General features: G+C 23.0%; 10 protein-coding genes across 10 annotated transcripts; 5 read left to right on the forward strand and 5 right to left on the reverse strand.

Moving 5' to 3' along the window:
• Window positions 1-732: 732 nt before the first annotated feature.
• DICPUDRAFT_74840 (uncharacterized protein) lies at window positions 733-1698 on the forward strand (the record flags this gene model as incomplete). Its single annotated transcript, XM_003283788.1, has 4 exons — window positions 733-741; window positions 815-1010; window positions 1253-1530; window positions 1594-1698. 4 exons carry the CDS (start codon window positions 733-735, stop codon window positions 1696-1698), a joined length of 588 nt encoding a protein of 195 aa, XP_003283836.1.
• Window positions 1699-2823: 1125 nt separating this feature from the next.
• DICPUDRAFT_147592 (uncharacterized protein) lies at window positions 2824-3120 on the reverse strand (the record flags this gene model as incomplete). The annotated part of the gene is made up of 1 exon (XM_003283820.1): window positions 2824-3120. The coding sequence occupies one exon, from the start codon at window positions 3118-3120 to the stop codon at window positions 2824-2826; it is 297 nt and encodes a 98-aa protein (XP_003283868.1).
• Window positions 3121-3403: 283 nt separating this feature from the next.
• DICPUDRAFT_26606 (uncharacterized protein) lies at window positions 3404-5196 on the reverse strand (the record flags this gene model as incomplete). The annotated part of the gene is made up of 5 exons (XM_003283821.1): window positions 3404-3566; window positions 3636-4618; window positions 4767-4856; window positions 4914-5072; window positions 5143-5196. The coding sequence occupies 5 exons, from the start codon at window positions 5194-5196 to the stop codon at window positions 3404-3406; spliced, it is 1449 nt and encodes a 482-aa protein (XP_003283869.1).
• A 180-nt stretch (window positions 5197-5376) lies between these two features.
• Window positions 5377-6066, reverse strand: DICPUDRAFT_74842 (uncharacterized protein; the record flags this gene model as incomplete). Its single annotated transcript, XM_003283822.1, has 3 exons — window positions 5377-5698; window positions 5780-5857; window positions 6026-6066. The coding sequence occupies 3 exons, from the start codon at window positions 6064-6066 to the stop codon at window positions 5377-5379; spliced, it is 441 nt and encodes a 146-aa protein (XP_003283870.1).
• A 666-nt stretch (window positions 6067-6732) lies between these two features.
• Window positions 6733-7662, forward strand: DICPUDRAFT_19369 (uncharacterized protein; the record flags this gene model as incomplete). The annotated part of the gene is made up of 1 exon (XM_003283789.1): window positions 6733-7662. A coding segment is annotated over one exon (930 nt), but the record flags the coding sequence as incomplete, so codon positions are not given.
• A 1008-nt stretch (window positions 7663-8670) lies between these two features.
• Window positions 8671-10070, forward strand: DICPUDRAFT_26566 (uncharacterized protein; the record flags this gene model as incomplete). Its single annotated transcript, XM_003283790.1, has 2 exons — window positions 8671-8925; window positions 9003-10070. The coding sequence occupies 2 exons, from the start codon at window positions 8671-8673 to the stop codon at window positions 10068-10070; spliced, it is 1323 nt and encodes a 440-aa protein (XP_003283838.1).
• A 287-nt stretch (window positions 10071-10357) lies between these two features.
• On the forward strand, window positions 10358-11158 carry DICPUDRAFT_26607 (uncharacterized protein; the record flags this gene model as incomplete). Its single annotated transcript, XM_003283791.1, has 1 exon — window positions 10358-11158. The coding sequence occupies one exon, from the start codon at window positions 10358-10360 to the stop codon at window positions 11156-11158; it is 801 nt and encodes a 266-aa protein (XP_003283839.1).
• A 219-nt stretch (window positions 11159-11377) lies between these two features.
• DICPUDRAFT_147598 (uncharacterized protein) lies at window positions 11378-12175 on the reverse strand (the record flags this gene model as incomplete). The annotated part of the gene is made up of 3 exons (XM_003283823.1): window positions 11378-11481; window positions 11566-11763; window positions 11842-12175. The coding sequence occupies 3 exons, from the start codon at window positions 12173-12175 to the stop codon at window positions 11378-11380; spliced, it is 636 nt and encodes a 211-aa protein (XP_003283871.1).
• Window positions 12176-13431: 1256 nt separating this feature from the next.
• Window positions 13432-14320, reverse strand: DICPUDRAFT_74847 (uncharacterized protein; the record flags this gene model as incomplete). The annotated part of the gene is made up of 3 exons (XM_003283824.1): window positions 13432-13727; window positions 13796-14062; window positions 14248-14320. The coding sequence occupies 3 exons, from the start codon at window positions 14318-14320 to the stop codon at window positions 13432-13434; spliced, it is 636 nt and encodes a 211-aa protein (XP_003283872.1).
• Window positions 14321-15664: 1344 nt separating this feature from the next.
• DICPUDRAFT_147600 (uncharacterized protein) lies at window positions 15665-16858 on the forward strand (the record flags this gene model as incomplete). The annotated part of the gene is made up of 3 exons (XM_003283792.1): window positions 15665-15719; window positions 15817-16643; window positions 16838-16858. The coding sequence occupies 3 exons, from the start codon at window positions 15665-15667 to the stop codon at window positions 16856-16858; spliced, it is 903 nt and encodes a 300-aa protein (XP_003283840.1).
• Window positions 16859-17005: the final 147 nt, after the last annotated feature.

Genomic DNA, 17005 nt, shown 5'->3' on the forward strand with positions numbered 1-17005 from the left:
TTATATTTTGTCTACATATGCCCCAATGGTGTTCATTATACTTTTAATATATTTTAATAAAAAAATTAAGTCTCATTGTATATTGATATGTTCTATCTCTAATAAAAATCAAGTGTTTTTCTTTAAACTTATATATTTTAAATAACTGTTAACAATAATAAAAAAAAAAAAAAATTTTATTTGTTATATTTCTATGTCACTCTTAAAAATATTTTTATTCCCTTTTATTTTTATCTTTTTTTTTTTTTTTTTTTTTTTTTTTTTTATATATTTTTTTTGGGAGTTTATTTTATATTTAATCACAATAGTTATAAATTATATATTTGTTTATTTATTTATTGTTAGAGTCAAGTTTGAGTAAATTTGAAATAACTAAAAAATACTCACCAAATTTAAAAAATTAACTTTCTAACAATAAATAAATAAACAAATATATATAATTTTTTGAAAGGTAATTAAAACAAAAAAAAAAAAAATAATATAAAATAAAAAATTCAAATTATTTTACCTTTCAAAATTAAAAAAAATTTATTTAAAAAAAATAATATAAAATAAAAAATTCAAATTATTTTACCTTTCAAACATAAAAAAAAATTTAATTATTAGGATTTCCACCAATTATTTTTTTTTTTTTTTTATAAATTTTCAATTTTTTATTTTTTATTTTTTACTAAACCAAAAATACAATAAATATATAAAAATAATTTATAAATTAATAAACAAAGAGATAAAATGTCAAGTGTTGGTGAGTATAAATTTTTTTTTTTTTTTTTTTTTTTTTTTTTTTTTTTTTTTTTTTTTTTTTTTTAAAAAGGGACTTTTAAATCTGGGGGTTTTAAAACAACAACCATCATCATGGTCACCAGCTTATGCTCTTTTCTTTATCACTCTTTTTATACTAGCTGTCACTTTTTATTTAATTATACAACAAAAACAAAACTTTTTAGATTTAAAAACCTTATTGGACCAACAAAATCAATTTATAAATAATAATCATCATCGTCATAATAGTAATTTTAATAATCACCACTAAAAAAAAACCATTATTTCATAAAAATGGAATATAATTTATAGTGATCATAAAATAATAATAATAATCATTTTGTTTTTTTTTTCCAATTATCAACACATAAATATTCTTTCTAGAATTTATTGTTAAACCCCACCCTGTATATAAAAACTCCAAACCAAACACCACAGAATTTTTAGAAACATAACTAATAAAGTTAATTTTTAATTTTATTTAAATTAGGACCTTCTAAGAAAGAATTTAAAAAATATATACTTAAATTTCCAAAAGATGCTATTGAAGGCGAAGTTCCAGAGGATCAAGTTGTTCACTCGATTTCTGCTGCCATCATGTATGCTGCTTATCCATTAAAGTTCTCAATTAACAATGAAAAGTTTGAAAAATCAAGTATTTTAAAAAATTCTTGCTGTGGATCAGTAACTTTTAGTTTTAAAGAATCTTTAGAACAATTGGTATCTAATGGTTATAAAATTGAATATAATCAAATTCCATCAGAAGAGGTTGGTATTTTAAAAATTATTGAGTTTTTTTTCTATATTAACATAAAAATTTTATTTCCTCAGGTATTAATCTCACTTGGGAAAATTCATGGTGTGATTCTTAATGTAAAACTTTCAAGAGAAGAGTTCGAAGATTTAAGCTCTTTTATCCAGAAAAAAGTACCATAGTTCATACCTTGGTCGTAGTTGGGGTATACAAAAAAAATAAAGAACATTTAATTTTTGTGAAAAATCACAGAAAAGAAGACTATTTTTATCAAATAGATATCGGTTACCTTAAAAACAAAACACATAGCTTTTTTTCAATAAAAATTTCAGATGAAGAAAGGAGAAAGACCCTATAATTGATGAAAGTCTTATTTCAATTCACTTTTCAAATAGATGTCAGTTACCATAAAAACAAAACAAACACATAATAATTTGATCCTTTTTTTACCATTTTACTTTTTATTTTTTAAAATTATTTTATGTTAAAATAAAAACTATTGTATATTAAAATAAAAATTGAAAAACATAGTGGCGCGTTAGGTTGATTTTTTTATTTTGGCATAAAAAATATTTTTTTTTCTTTTCTACTGGAGGTCTGTTTAGGTAAAAAAAAAATTTTTAAAAAAAAAATTGTGTAATAGGTGAGGTATTTTGTTGTGTTCATGAATTCATTTTTTACAAAAAAATTATACAGAAATAAATCAATTGTTGATCTTCAAATTAAATATAAAATCTTTGTTTATTTATATATTTTTAATATTTGTTAAAAAGACTTAGAAAAAAATTTAACGTGCAGCCCTAGGATCCAACACATCTACCTTGGTTTAAGGATATTTCTATCATTTTTACTTGGGAATGCCTAAATTTCAATTGTCTATTTTTTGCTTTAATAACATATTGTATAAATCTGATCTTGTTGAATAGTCACCCATTTCTGAATATGAATAAAGAGAATATATTACACTAAAAATTAAAACAATGTATTTTTTTTTTAGAATAAAATCTTTCTTAATAGTTTTAATTATAATTGTTAACGCAAAAGCCACTAGGGTAAAAATAACATAAGATTTCTGTGTAAAATTTTGACATTTTTTAGATTCTTTTAGAGCCCTTTCGATTCCTCTATTAAATCTTTCTTCCATATAATCAATGGTTTGGAACTGACTTTCTATTAAAGATTCTTTAAGTATTAAAAGAAGTTTTTTAGAATTTTCAAATTTAGTCCTTCTTTCTATGCCGATGCTATCAATATAACCATCGATTATTTTTTCTGTTGATTCGACTGAAAAAAAATATTTTATTAATTTAAGTTAAATTTATTTTATTAAATAGTTTATATTTATACTTTCTAATAGAAATAACTTTATCTTTGATTAAAACAATATCATTTTCTTGAGATTCAATCGCATATGATAATTCTGGAAGTAATAGAGAAATTCTATTAAAGCCATGATTAATATTTGTGGGTAAGTTTTTCGATATTTCTTTTAATGTGTCTGAAAACTCATCAACATTTTTAATTTTAACAGAATCTAGAAATAATCCTAAAGTATTTGTATATAATAAAATTGAAATAAAGAAAAAAATAATATTATTTTTCATTTTTTTTTTTTAAAAATTAAAATAATATTAAAAAAAATTTAAAATTTATCAACCAAAAAAAAAAAAAAAAATATTAAGTTTAAAAATTTTAAGTTTTCCTTAAAAAAAATATTAAAAAGATTATTTTGAAGCACTCAAATTTTTATATGGGAATATTAATTTAAAAAACTCCACCAGATACTAATTTCTTTGGGGAAACCATTGTGACTGTTTCTCTAAATTTATTTATTTATTTATAACTTTATTATCTGTACCTATCTTAACATTATTATTTTAAATTATTTTATGTTCTAGATTCTAAAATAATTTTAAATGGGTTTGGTTTTAATGATAAGCCATAGCATTGAGTTTCATCAATTGGCTTACCATCTATTGATTTGAATTTGAAATTTAAAATCATATTTGACAAAGCAAGAAACATTTCATCGTTGGCGAAATTTGCACCCCTATAATAAAACAAAATAATGTTATTATTTATAAAATTAAGTTTATATATGTATACTTTTTTTACTTACACGCAATTTCTATTTCCAATTGAAAAAGGAATATATGCTGGATTAGAATCGGATTTTAAGAATCTAAGTGGATTAAACTCACTTGGATTTTCCCAGTACTCTTCATTAACACTTAAAGCATGGTAGTTGATTAAAATTTGAGAATCACGTGGTATGAACTTTCCACCGATAACCATATCATTTCTGGTAGTTCTTGGTAAACCAAATGGAGAAATAGGTAAGTATCTAATTGATTCCTTTAATACAGCAACAACAAATGGCATTGATTGTCTATCTGATAACAACACTTTTGATCTGTCTTTCATTACACTTTTAATTTCTTGATATGCTTTTTCTTGAATTTCTGGGTAGTTGATTAATAATAATAGCATTATTTCCAAACCTGTACTAGAGGTATCAACCCCAGCTAAGAAAAGCCCTGTTACCGTTGATAGAACCCATAAGATATCGTCTTCGTTTTCATGGCCATACTCTTTGATTAAAATATCTAAAAGATCTCTTTGAACCTCTGGGTTATAGTCTTTAAGGTGTTCTTTGAATTTACCTCTTGAATAATCCAACATTTTAATGAAGTTTTTATTGATATATTTCAAATAAAGCTTGTAAAATGGTCTACCTATTTCTAATACGTCAAAAATTGAACCTTTACCAGAGTCTATAAAAATTTGTTGTAAAGGTTTCATTAAGTCTTTGATTTCACCATTATTGATATCTTCATCTTTTGGAACATCCTTGTTATAGATTAATTTGTACATTGCAGACATTGTAAAACGTGTTAAATAATATCTTGGATCAAATGCTTCACCTGCCTTTTCTATTGATTTCATTGACTCTATTAAAACATCAACTTGGTAATCCAATAGTTGATAAATATGTTTAATATTGGTTTTTCTTAATGCAACTGAAACAATTTCTCTATTTCTTTTCCAATCATTATCACTCGAGCTAATAGTACCATGAAAATCAGTTGACTGTTCTATTGACTTTGAAATAAAAAAATAAAATTTAAAAATAAAAAAAATCAATTAATATATAAATAGAATATCTATTATAATTCTAATCTTATTATTATTATTATTATTATTATTTTTTTTTTTTTTTTTTAATAATTTTTAAAAATAAAAAACTTACAGGAATTTTAGGTCTATTCATAAAATTATCAAAATTATCTACATAAACTTCTCTAATTAAATTTGGATCTGAAATAATTACTGTGTATAACTATAAAAATAATTTGTTAATTTTTTTTTTTTTTATGCACAAAAAATTAATATTTACATCGGCTAACCAAATTCTTGTTAATGGACCATACTTTTTTGACATATTTGTTAAATCCACATGAGGCTTTTTACTTATCAACTGATGAAGGTTACCTAAAATTGGGATTGGTGTTGGTCCTGGGACTTCATTTGGATGAATTTTTCTATATTTTTTAATCTATGAGTTTTTTATTTATTAGTTATCATAATTAGAAACTATGTGATAATATATAAATTTTAAAACTTACTGTATTATGAGCAAGATAAAAAATTATTATATATACTATTATCTGTAATATCATTTTGTTTTTATGATGAATGTGATTGAAACTGAAATCTTTTTAAAAAAATAAAAAAAATAAAAAAAATAAATATCTAAAAAAAATCAAAAAATATTAAAAAAAAATCAAAAAAAATAAATTTGAGAGGTTTTTGATTATAATAATAGTTTTTATTAAATTAATAGGCTGTGATATTCCCCATTAATTAATCTCTTTTTGTCTCTTTTTCTCTTTATTAAGAGAATGGATAGCGTTTTTATTATTCAAAATAAAACTAAAAGCAATTTTCCAACCTGTCAATAGATTACTGTATACTATTAAAATAACAGAACAATATGATTCGTCAATGGTACCAGTTAGTGAATTTTGCGATAACATTAATGTTGTTATATTATTTTTTGAGCCATCCCATTTTGGTAAATCTTGTGTTAATGGATGAGCATAACATGAAAAATAATAAATATCTGTATAATCAAATGTTCTATAGTCTGGGAGTTTTTTTAAATTTCCAATGTTGTAATCACTGTATTAATTTTTGAAAAAGAAATAAAAGTTAATATTATTTTTTTCGGAAAATAAAAATAATATTAATAATAATATTTACAAAAATTGGATTCCATTTGGAAGTTTTGAAAAAGGAAATTCACCTTTAACATGGAAATCGATAGCTGGAGCAAAAGATCTATATTTGAATTAATTGTTAGTTTTTTTAAATGGTTTATTATGATAAAAAAAATATTTAATTATTTACTTTAAAAAAAAATGAAACGAAAAGATGAAAAAATAAAAAAAATAAAATAATGAATAGTGTTTGAATGAGATAAAACCAGTGTTTTTAAAGGATCAATACACCACTTCACGAACATAAAGACATTGAAATAGGTTTGTCATGTGATCAACCAAAAAATGTATAGGATCCGTTTTGGTATCAGTTATAAATAATAAATATACTGCTAGAGACTCAACATATATTTATGCTGAAGAGAATGGTTCGTAATAAGTAATAAGGAGACAACAAATATGTATAGTAACATTATTTATTTCTATTTTATATTGATATTGGTAAAATTTAACCCCATTTTGTTAATTTTATAATAATTATATTTGAACTATTTTCAGTTTTTTAAAATTTAAAATGATATAAAAAAAATTTTAAAAATTCGAATATTAAAGTTGGAGCCCACACCTAGAGTTAAGTCTGTGACACTTGATGGTACTATTCAGTATTGAAGGGGTTCATTGAAGTGGCTAAACAAAAGTAAGGAAGGAAAAAAAAATTATATTGTCGTGAAGAAAACTTTATAAAAATTAGAAACTTTAAAATTTGAAAATTAAAATTTGAAAACTTAATTTAAATTAGAAAAATTATTAAAAATAAAAGAAATTTATTTTTTAAATTTTGAGTATACTTAATTTTTTTTTTTTCAATAAATTGAATCAATTTTTGAAAAAAATTTTAAAAAAAAAAATAAAAATCTTATAAAATTATTTTAAAAAAAATTTTAAATGTATATAATATAAATACTGCTATAATAAATAAAATATATCTAAAAAATGGATAAATTGTTTTTTTCGGTTTGGAGAAATGTATTTTTAAGAAATGAAATATCAAATCATTTAGAATTATTTATTAATGAAAATCATACTTTCGATTCTATCGAAGAATATACAACTCACCCAAAAAAATTTTATTTTACAAGTGTTACATTAAATATCACAGAAAAATTAAATAGAAATGTTTTATCAAATTCAATAGAGTCCTTAACATTTGGCGATGGCTTTAACCATGAAATAGAAGAAGGTTCATTACCAGCTTCAATTAGAGTATTAAGTTTGGGTGGTTTCGATAAACCACTTAAACCAGGTGATATTCCTTTATCGGTTAAATCTCTATTACTTAATGGATTCAACCAACCACTTAAAGAAGGAGACATACCATCATCAGTCGAATTTTTATATTTTGGTAATGGGTTCAATTGTACACTCACACCAGGAGTAATACCATCCTCAGTTCAAGTATTAATTTTTCTTAATTTCAACCAGCCTCTTGAAGTAGGCGATATACCATCTTCAGTTAAAGCCCTATCGCTTGGTTCTTCTTTTAATCACCCACTTGGGGAAGGAGTATTACCATCTTCAATCAAAACATTGGCTTTGAGTGAAGTTATGCAGGTAACACCGGAATCTATTGTTATACCACCTTCAGTTACAGCTTTAACATATTCTATCAACAGTGAACTCAATGCCGGCAATATACCACCAACTGTTAATATTTTAGAATTTGGTAATTCTTTCAATCAGCCTCTTAAACAAGGTGATATACCATCCTCTGTTGAGGAAATAATATTTGGAGATAACTTCAATCAGCCACTTAAACAAGGGGATATACCAACCTCCGTTAGAACTTTAACATTCGGTTATTTTTTCTCTCAGACACTTAAAAGTGGTGATATCCCTGCATCTGTAGAAATAATACAGTTTGTTAATCCATCCAGGCTAACTTTTGGTGCTGGTGTTATTCCGGATTCAGTTTTATTAGTAGAATTTGGTCATAATCATAGATCACTTTAGCTAAAAACCCACCATATAAAAAAAAGAAATATTAATATAATAATATAAACAGAACAAGACAAATATAAAATAAGATTTAAAATTTTACAAGTAAAATACCATGTCCATTTTATTACTAATGTCTTGTTTTTTTGATATGATTTATAGTTTATTATTTGGAGAAATATTTATTTTTTTTTTTTTTTTTTTTTTACCCCTATTTTCTACACTTTTTTTTATTATCATTATTAATTATTTTTGGGTCAATATTAATTCATTTATTTTAATATACCAATTGTTTATATACCAATACTACCTGTGCTATTATTTGAACTATTTGTATTTATTACTATTTACCAAATAATGAACAAAGATACAAATATTAGAACATCAAGTGGTTCAGGTGAATATATTTGGTTTAGGAATACATCCATTGTTGATGTCGATTCTAAGGTGTTATTATTAGCCAAACTACACCAGGCCAGGCCAAGCCGAAGTCTTTGTTGTGAAAAAAACTAACATATATAATTTTGCTAGATCTGTTGTGATTGCTCAAGAACCAAATTGTTTTCTCATCATCTTAAGTATTGTTGAAAAAAAAAAAAAAATAAAAAAAAAAAAAATAACTGTATAAATTTAATAAAAAAAAAATTAAATTAAAAGGGGTATTTTTTTTTTATTATATATTTTTATTTTAGTTTTGATCAAATTGGGTGTATTATTATGGATAGTTATAAATTAAAAAAAAAATATTTTATTTTTTTATTTAAAAAAAAAAAAAAAAAAAATTTTAAAAATTTAAAAAAAAAAATTTTAAAAACGAAAAAAAAAAAAAAAAAAACGAATAGATTAATTCATTTTTTTTTTTTTTGTATTATAAAAATAGTAATTAATAACTTTAAATAAATAATATTAAATATTTAAAATATATATATAAAGAGAAAAATGGTTGAAAAAAAAGTAAACAATAAAGAGGAATCAAAAGTTAAAGTTAAATTTATTACAAACGATCCAAATATTAGAGTAACAGATACACCAATTGCCGTACCAGTACGTTTAGCACGTTTAGGGCTTTCAGAAGTTATTCATCATTTAAGAGAAGATATTGAAGAAAATTCAAAACCATTTGATTTTCTTATTAATGGTAAATTTATTAGAACAACATTAGATACACACATTAAAAATAATAGTTTAAGCGAAGTAAGTATAATTAATAAATATAATTTGGTGTATGGCATAAACTAATGTTATTGTTATTGTTATTGTTATTTTTTTAGGAAGATATAATTACAATTGAATATTTAGAAGCAATTACAGAACCAAAGAGAGAAAAAGAATGTCAACATGATGACTGGGTTTCAAGTGTTCATGGTGGTAATTTTGGATTAATAGTTAGTGGTTCATATGATTTAGGTGTTAGAGTATGGGATTCAGAAGGTAATTTAATTTCAACAGGTACTGGACATTTAGCAGGTGTTAAATGTGTATCATGGATCAATGATAAAGATAATAGTAATTTAAGTTTTGTATCAGCATCATTAGATAAAACATTAAGAGTTTGGAATTTCAATAAAGAACAATCAGAAATTAAAGCATTAGCAGTACTTAAAGAACATACTGGTTCAGTTGAGTCAGTCGATGTTTCACCAGATCAAACACGTATTGTTAGTGGTTCAATGGATGGCACTATTAAATTATGGAGCATTAAAAATATACCAAATACTCCAGCTGCCGCACCATCCAATTCAAGTCTTAAAAAACGTAAAACTACCACCGCACCAGAAACCATTCACGAAATTACCGAGTCAATTCAATCAGTCTCTGTACCAAATTGTCAAGGTATTACCACCGTCAACTGGGAAACTCAATTCCAATTACTTTCAGGTTCAATGGACCATAATATCAAATTATGGGATGTCAACACTTTAACTCAAACTGAATCAATTCACACCAGTTCATCATTAACCGATATTAGTTATACTGTAGAGTCTGGACTTATAGCATCTGCACACAAAGATAAAACAATTCGTATTTGGGATCCAAGAGAAAGTGACCAAACTAAAGCTCAAATTCAATCATTATTTTCACATAAAACTTGGGTAACCAGTGTCTGTTGGAAACCAAACTCAAAACATCACCTTTGCTCAACTTCACACGATGGTACTATTAAATATTGGGATATTCGTACCAAAATTCCATTCTATACAATTGATAATTTAGAAAAAACAAATGAAAAAGTTTTAACCTCATCTTGGATTAATAATAATAATAACGATAACTATTCAATTGTTTCCGGTGGTACAGATTCTAAATTAAGAATTCATTATAACGATAATAATAATTAATAAAAAAAATAAAATAAAATAAAAAAAAAATAAAAAAAATAAAATAAAATAAAATAAATTATTAAAAAAAAAAAATATACTTTTGTTAATTTATTTATCTATTTTTACACAAATATAAATATCTGAAGTAATTTATAAATGTGTGTGTTTGTGTGTGTATGAAATTTTTATTTATTTTTTTAAAATTTTTTTTTATTTTTTTTTTATTTTTTAAATTTCATTAATTTCATTTTTTTATTTTTTATTTTCATAGCACCAACACCAGCACCAACTATTAAAAAAATATAATGCTTAAAAATATTATAGGTTTTAGAAATATTTATTTTTTATCAAATAAAAACAATAACTTTTATAATAATAATAAAGTTTGTTTTAGTAGTAAGATATATACTAAAACTGGGGACAAGGGTACATCAGCATTATTTAATGGTGAAAGAAGATCGAAGTGCAACCCAATATTCAATGTTTTAGGCTCAGTTGATGAACTATCAAGTCATTTAGGTGTTGCAAAAGAACAATTAGTATGTTTAAAAACTGAAATTCAATCAGTCGATAAAGATAGAACCAATACCATTCATAAAGTAATTGAAGAAATAGAAAGCATTCAATGTTTATTATTAGATGTAGGATCCAATGTAGCAACACCTGCAACGACATCATCTGAGCAACATTTAATGAGAGCAAAGTTCTCAGACGACCATACAACCCAATTAGAAAATTGGATTGATGAACATACTCTTCATTTACAACCATTAAAAAATTTTATTTTACCTGGTGGTGGTCTAAGTGCTTCTCAACTTCAAGTTTGTAGATCGGTTTGTAGACGTTCAGAACGTGAATTGGTATTAATGCGTGAACAACTTGGTGAAGATTCAGTTAATCCATCCGTTATGCATTTCTTAAATCGTTTATCAGATTATTTATTTACAGTTGCAAGATTATCAACACATATTCAAAAAGTTGAAGAATCAGTTTATAAAAGAATTACAACACCAAATGAAAATAATAATAATAATAATAGTAATAATATTAACACCGATAAATTCCAACGACATTTAGAGAAACATCCAACAAAAGAAATTAAATAATTTTATTTCTTTTATTTTTTCGTTTATTATAGTTGATACAACTTTGTTTTTTTTCTTTTTAATACAAGTACAAATAATCTATTTTTTTTTTGTTTTTTCTTTTTTTTTTTTTTATAAAAATTTCTTTCTGTTTATTTCCCTTCCTCTTCACTCCTTCCATCTCTTCTTCCTTCTTCCTTCCACCTTTTCTTTTTTATTTATACATAAAATAAAATAAGTTTAATCATCTTCCCTATTTTTATTGAAAAAGAGAATATTATAAATGGCACCAGCAAAAGATAGTACAAAGGCAGCAATCATATAAATCCATCCATCTCCATAACCTAAAACAAAAAATAAATAATATTTTAAAATTAATAAAGGCTTTTCCTTTCTTTTTTATTATATATAAAAATATTAATATTTACCCCATTCAGAATAGTCATTTTCACCCACGAAAGAGGAGGACCATAATCCTTTTAATGCACCAGAGTCACAATTATTCACCTTTGATTGTAAACATGCTTTATGTAATGAGCTCTTGAAACCAGTAAAAATAGATAATGAAAGCATTGTAAATATTAATACTATTATACCTAAAAATCTTCCAATATTACTAGTTTTTCCTATATAGTTTTGTAAAGTAAAAAAAAATATTAATAATTTTGTAAAGTAAAAAAAAACATTAAAAATATTATATTTACCAATTACATCCAAAACGCAAAGTGCAAATTGAACCATACAAATAACCCATGAAATAATGGCAAAACCAACTGAAGCACTTAAAAACTCGTTATATCTGACTTCTCCAATACCAAATTGTTTGAAAAACTTTATTGTATCTAAATTGCTATTTGCAGTGCTGTTGTGGTAATCGTGTGTTTTGACTTTTCCAATACCAAATGAATATTTAACTGTATTATATTCATCAATGGGTTGAGTAATTTCGAAATAATACCATGTTTTAAAAAATGATAATAAAATTAAAATCCATGCTACTAAAAAAATAATAGCTGAAACTACACTATAAAACTTCATTCCTAAAAAAAATAATTTTAAAAAATAATAAATAAAATATCTGGTTTATTTATAGAATTTCAAAATTTAATAAAAATAAAAAATTTAAATTTTTTTGTGGGTTTGAAAAAAAAAAAAAATAAAAAAAAAATGATGATGGATTAAATAATAAACAAATAAAAAAAATTATTTAAATATAATAAATAAATAAATAAATGAATATTTTATAATTAAATAAAAAAAAAATAAAAAAAAATATTAAGTTATTTATTAAATAAAAAAAAAAAAATTGATTGAAAAAAAAAAAATATTTTTGTTTTTTTTTTTTTAAAAAAATAATAAAAAATAAAAAATATAAAAAAAATCACCGTTGGTGATATTGTGTGTGTGATTTTTAATTTTAAACCCACTGTGTGTGTGTTTAACAATAAACATTCAAAAATCGTAATGTTTGTAAGATTGAGAAGTATTTTAATTCAATAATAATAATTATAATAATAATTATGATAATGATAGTGTTTGTGTTTTTTTTTTTAATTTAAATTTAGAAGCGTGTGAGTTTTTTTTTGAAGCTCCACTTACAGACTCCCAAACAAGCTTATGAGAATTAGTTTGTAGATACCAATATTTAATTTTAATATATATAACACATTACGTGCGATATTTTTGTGGGTGTTTGAATAATTTAAAAAATTAAAAAAATAAAATTAAATTATATTCATTAATTATTTTTATGAATTTTATGTTTTTGTGTGTGTCTATATATATATACATAAAAATATATATTATTTATTTTATTTTTAGGTTTTGATTTAAAAACCAAATATTTTTTTTTGATGATTGATTAATTGATTTTTTTTTTTTTTAATATTTTTTCATGATTTTAAAAAAGATGAGCGTGGGGTTATAAATTGAATCTTGAAATCTTTAAATGATTTTTTATTTTACAAACTTTTTAAAAAATCATTTAAAAAAAAGTTTTTTTTTTTTTTTTTTTTTCAACCAAAAATATTGGGCTATCACCCACATCTACTGTTTTTTTAATTTTTTACATTTTATTAATATTTTATAGTTAGTCATCAATCATTTTATTATTAGATTCAAACTATTATAATTTGAAAAAAAAAAAAATTGTTTTTTTTTCTGCACAGCCATTTTTTTTAAAAAATAAAAGTATCAAAAGAAACATAATTATATTTTCTTTTTTTTTTTTTTATTTATTTATTTTTTAATTTTATTTTTACTAAAATAATATTATACAGTTTTAATTAAATTTCTTAAGCGGTTGATTTATTGAAAAAGAAAACGTTATAGATTGATGTGAATAATGCGAAAATACAACTAGCCAATACAGAATTCCATCCAATACCACTTCCCCATCTTGAAGAATCATTCTTACCAATGAAAGATTCAGAATAGACACCATAGTTTGCAACATTACAATTACTATAAACCTTTTTACAATCTTCATTAAGAATTGGTTTGAATCTTACATAAACAATGAATGAAATAAGAGTGAGAGCAAAAACAACAAAACCAAGGAATCTACCAACTATTGGAACGAAATTTTTACCTATATTAAAAAAAAAAAAAATTAATATAAATTTTGAAACATTGTATAACCAATATAATATTATTTACCCAAAGTATCCATAATTTGGAGGCCTATTTGAACAGTGCAGACAATCCAGGCGATAATTGCCATTGCAAAACTAGCGTTAATGAATGGTTTGAAAGAAAAGTTGATTTCTAATCCATTGGATGCAGAGAGAATTCCTTGAAAATCTTTGTAACTAACATTTCCATCCTCTATACCATAATTCGAAATCTTTACTTTGGTTGGGTAAAATGAAAACATTCTAACCATATCTCCATCTCTATTTTTAGTGTCAACATGGTACCATCCAGCTAAAATAAGTATTAATAAAATAAATAAAAAAAAAAATAAAAAAAAAATAAATAAAATTAATAAATAAAATTAATAAATAAAAAAAATAAATAAAAAAATAAAATAAAAATAAAAAATAAAAATAGAAATACAATAATTAGATATTTTATTATTGTTTTATTTTTTTAAAAATAATTAAACATACTTGCAAAAGAGACAACTAGTAAAGACCAAACAAGAAGGAATAATATTGTTGAGGCTGCTGAAAATAAACGCATTTTTTGTTATACAATTTTTTTTTTATTATCTAAAAATAATTTTTTTTTTTTTGTTGGTATAAAAAATGTTTTGAAAAAAAAAAAAAAAAAAAAAAAAAAAACCAAAAAAAAAAAACAAACTCCCAAATTTTATTTTTTTAAAAAATTGTTTCCTTTGGACCCGATTTTTTTTTTAAGGTTTTTTTTATTTTTCCTTGGGGTTAGTTTTTTTTTTTAATTGGGTTTTAAAAAAAAATCCTTTTTGGGAATTCCCCCCCAAAAGTTGGGTATTTTGGAACAAGGGGGGTTTTTTTTTTTTTGTGAATAAAATTTGAATATTTAAAATTTTTTTTAAATTTGTATAGTGGTATTCTTTTTTTTTTTATATTTTTTTGGGTTTTATAATGTTTATATATAAATCATGTTCAAACTAATGATAAATTAAAATAAATCTAAAAATTAATAGAAAAAATTCACAAACAACATATTTATTATTCAAATAATTAAATTGGAATATAATTATAAAAAGATATAAACAAACCTAATTTTATAAATACTTCCAACCATCAAATAAATATATTAATTAATTAAATATTCAAATATGTATTTAAAAAAAAAAAATAAAAAAAAAATAATTTTAAATAAAAAAAAAAAAAAAAATATTTTTTTTTAAATTTTTTTTTTTTTTTTTTTTTTTTTTATTATTTTTTTAAATTTTTTTTTTTTTTATAAAATTTTTTTTTTCATTAAAAAACTTCATATCACATAAATAGATACACAATTTATTGAATCATAAAGAACAAAGAACTTTATTTTTCATTTTCTATTTAAAAATCATAATCTTCATTTAACCATTTTGTTAATAATTAATAAAAATTTAAATATATATTTTATTTATAAAACCGAGTTTGAGAACATAATTTTTTAAATTAAAATTTAATATGTAAGTATAAAGTTTTTTTATTTTTGATTATAATAATATTTTATATTGTTGTTATCTTTATTGTTGGTTTTTATTATCTATATTTGTTATTATTTAAATTAAAATTTAAATTAATTTAAATAAAATAAAATTTTAAAATTTTTTAAAATTTAAAAAATAATAATAATAATAATAAAAACCCACACACAAATAAAAACAAAAAAAATTACATATCATTAATATCCTTTTTTTAAAAAATAGAGTTTCTCGAGAAATTATAATTTTAATCAATTTAATAAAATAACTATATTTATATTGTATATAAATATCCTTCAAACATTAATTCTTTAATTATAGTTATTTTTTCCCAAATCCCAAAACCAAATATACTATTTATTTTTTTAATTCTATGTATCAAAAATTCAAATCACCATTAATAAATAATGAAGTCATCACCATCAACGAACTCGCCATTGGCTACCAATCCTAAACTTAAAAGTAAGTTATAATAATAATAATAATAATAATAATAATAAATAGGTTTTAGGTTTACAAACGAAGAATTAATTATTAACATCGACCACCATTATTTTAGAAACAAATAAAATTTCTACACCTGTCACATCAAAATCAACTATTGTACCTATAAATCTTGGGAGTGAAAAAAGTGAAAAAAATTTAGTTAGTAATCATGGAGTATATAGTAGTGCTGTTTTACCTGCAGGACAACCAACTATACCTATAGTTTCAACAAATAGTGTTTGGGGTGGAGCAAAACCAGCCACACCAACTACTTCATCACCCAATACTACCACCACCACTACAACAACAACAACAACCACACCCGCAAATATAAATACACCTACACCTACACCAACACCCACATCAACAACTCCTTCATCTACCACTCCTTCATCGACAACCCCATCAGCAACCACAACAATTAATTCATCTATACCAACTACAGCAGCAGCTATTTTGAATAGTATAGGTTCAAATACTCAATCAACACAAACTACAGCAGCAGCAACAGCAACAACAGCAGTTAGTACACCAAGCAATAGTGGCAATTCTATTAGTGGTAATAGTTCAAATATCCACCCAGCTTCAAATACAACTACAGCATCAGCATCAACAACACCAACAACAGCATCATCATCATTGTCATCATCGAACCTTTTACATAACCATCCCTCATTAATTAATTCCACTTCATCACCATTAGGTGGATCAACTTATTCATCATCATCCTCATCAATTTCTTCATCAACAGAAAATTTAACAAACTTAACTCCAACCCTTGTAGATAATATAAATAATAATAATAATAATAATAATAATAATAATAATAATATAAATAATAATAGTAATTTAACATCAAACACTACTGTTACTGATTCAGCACCAAGTACAGTACCACCTGTAAAGAAAAAAGATATTGTTCAACCTCCATCCCCACCAACTTTTTCAACTATAAATAAAAATAATTATCCACCTCTTAAAAATAACAATTTAAATAATAGCAATGGTGATATAAATAAACCAATACCACCACAACAGCATTCACCATCACAGCAAACAAACACATCTTACTCATCAAATATAAATAATAATAGTGGAAATCAACAACCTTATAAGTCTCCAGCACCACAAATACCACAAATGTCTCAACCATCTCAACCATCTCAAACACAACAACCATCAAAACCATTACAAACACCACAACCATCAAAACCATTACAAACACCACAAACACAACAACCATCAAAACCATACAAACATCA

Source organism: Dictyostelium purpureum (assembly GCF_000190715.1).
Source record: "Dictyostelium purpureum unplaced genomic scaffold DICPUscaffold_14, whole genome shotgun sequence".
Taxonomy (NCBI): Eukaryota; Evosea; class Eumycetozoa; order Dictyosteliales; family Dictyosteliaceae; genus Dictyostelium; species Dictyostelium purpureum.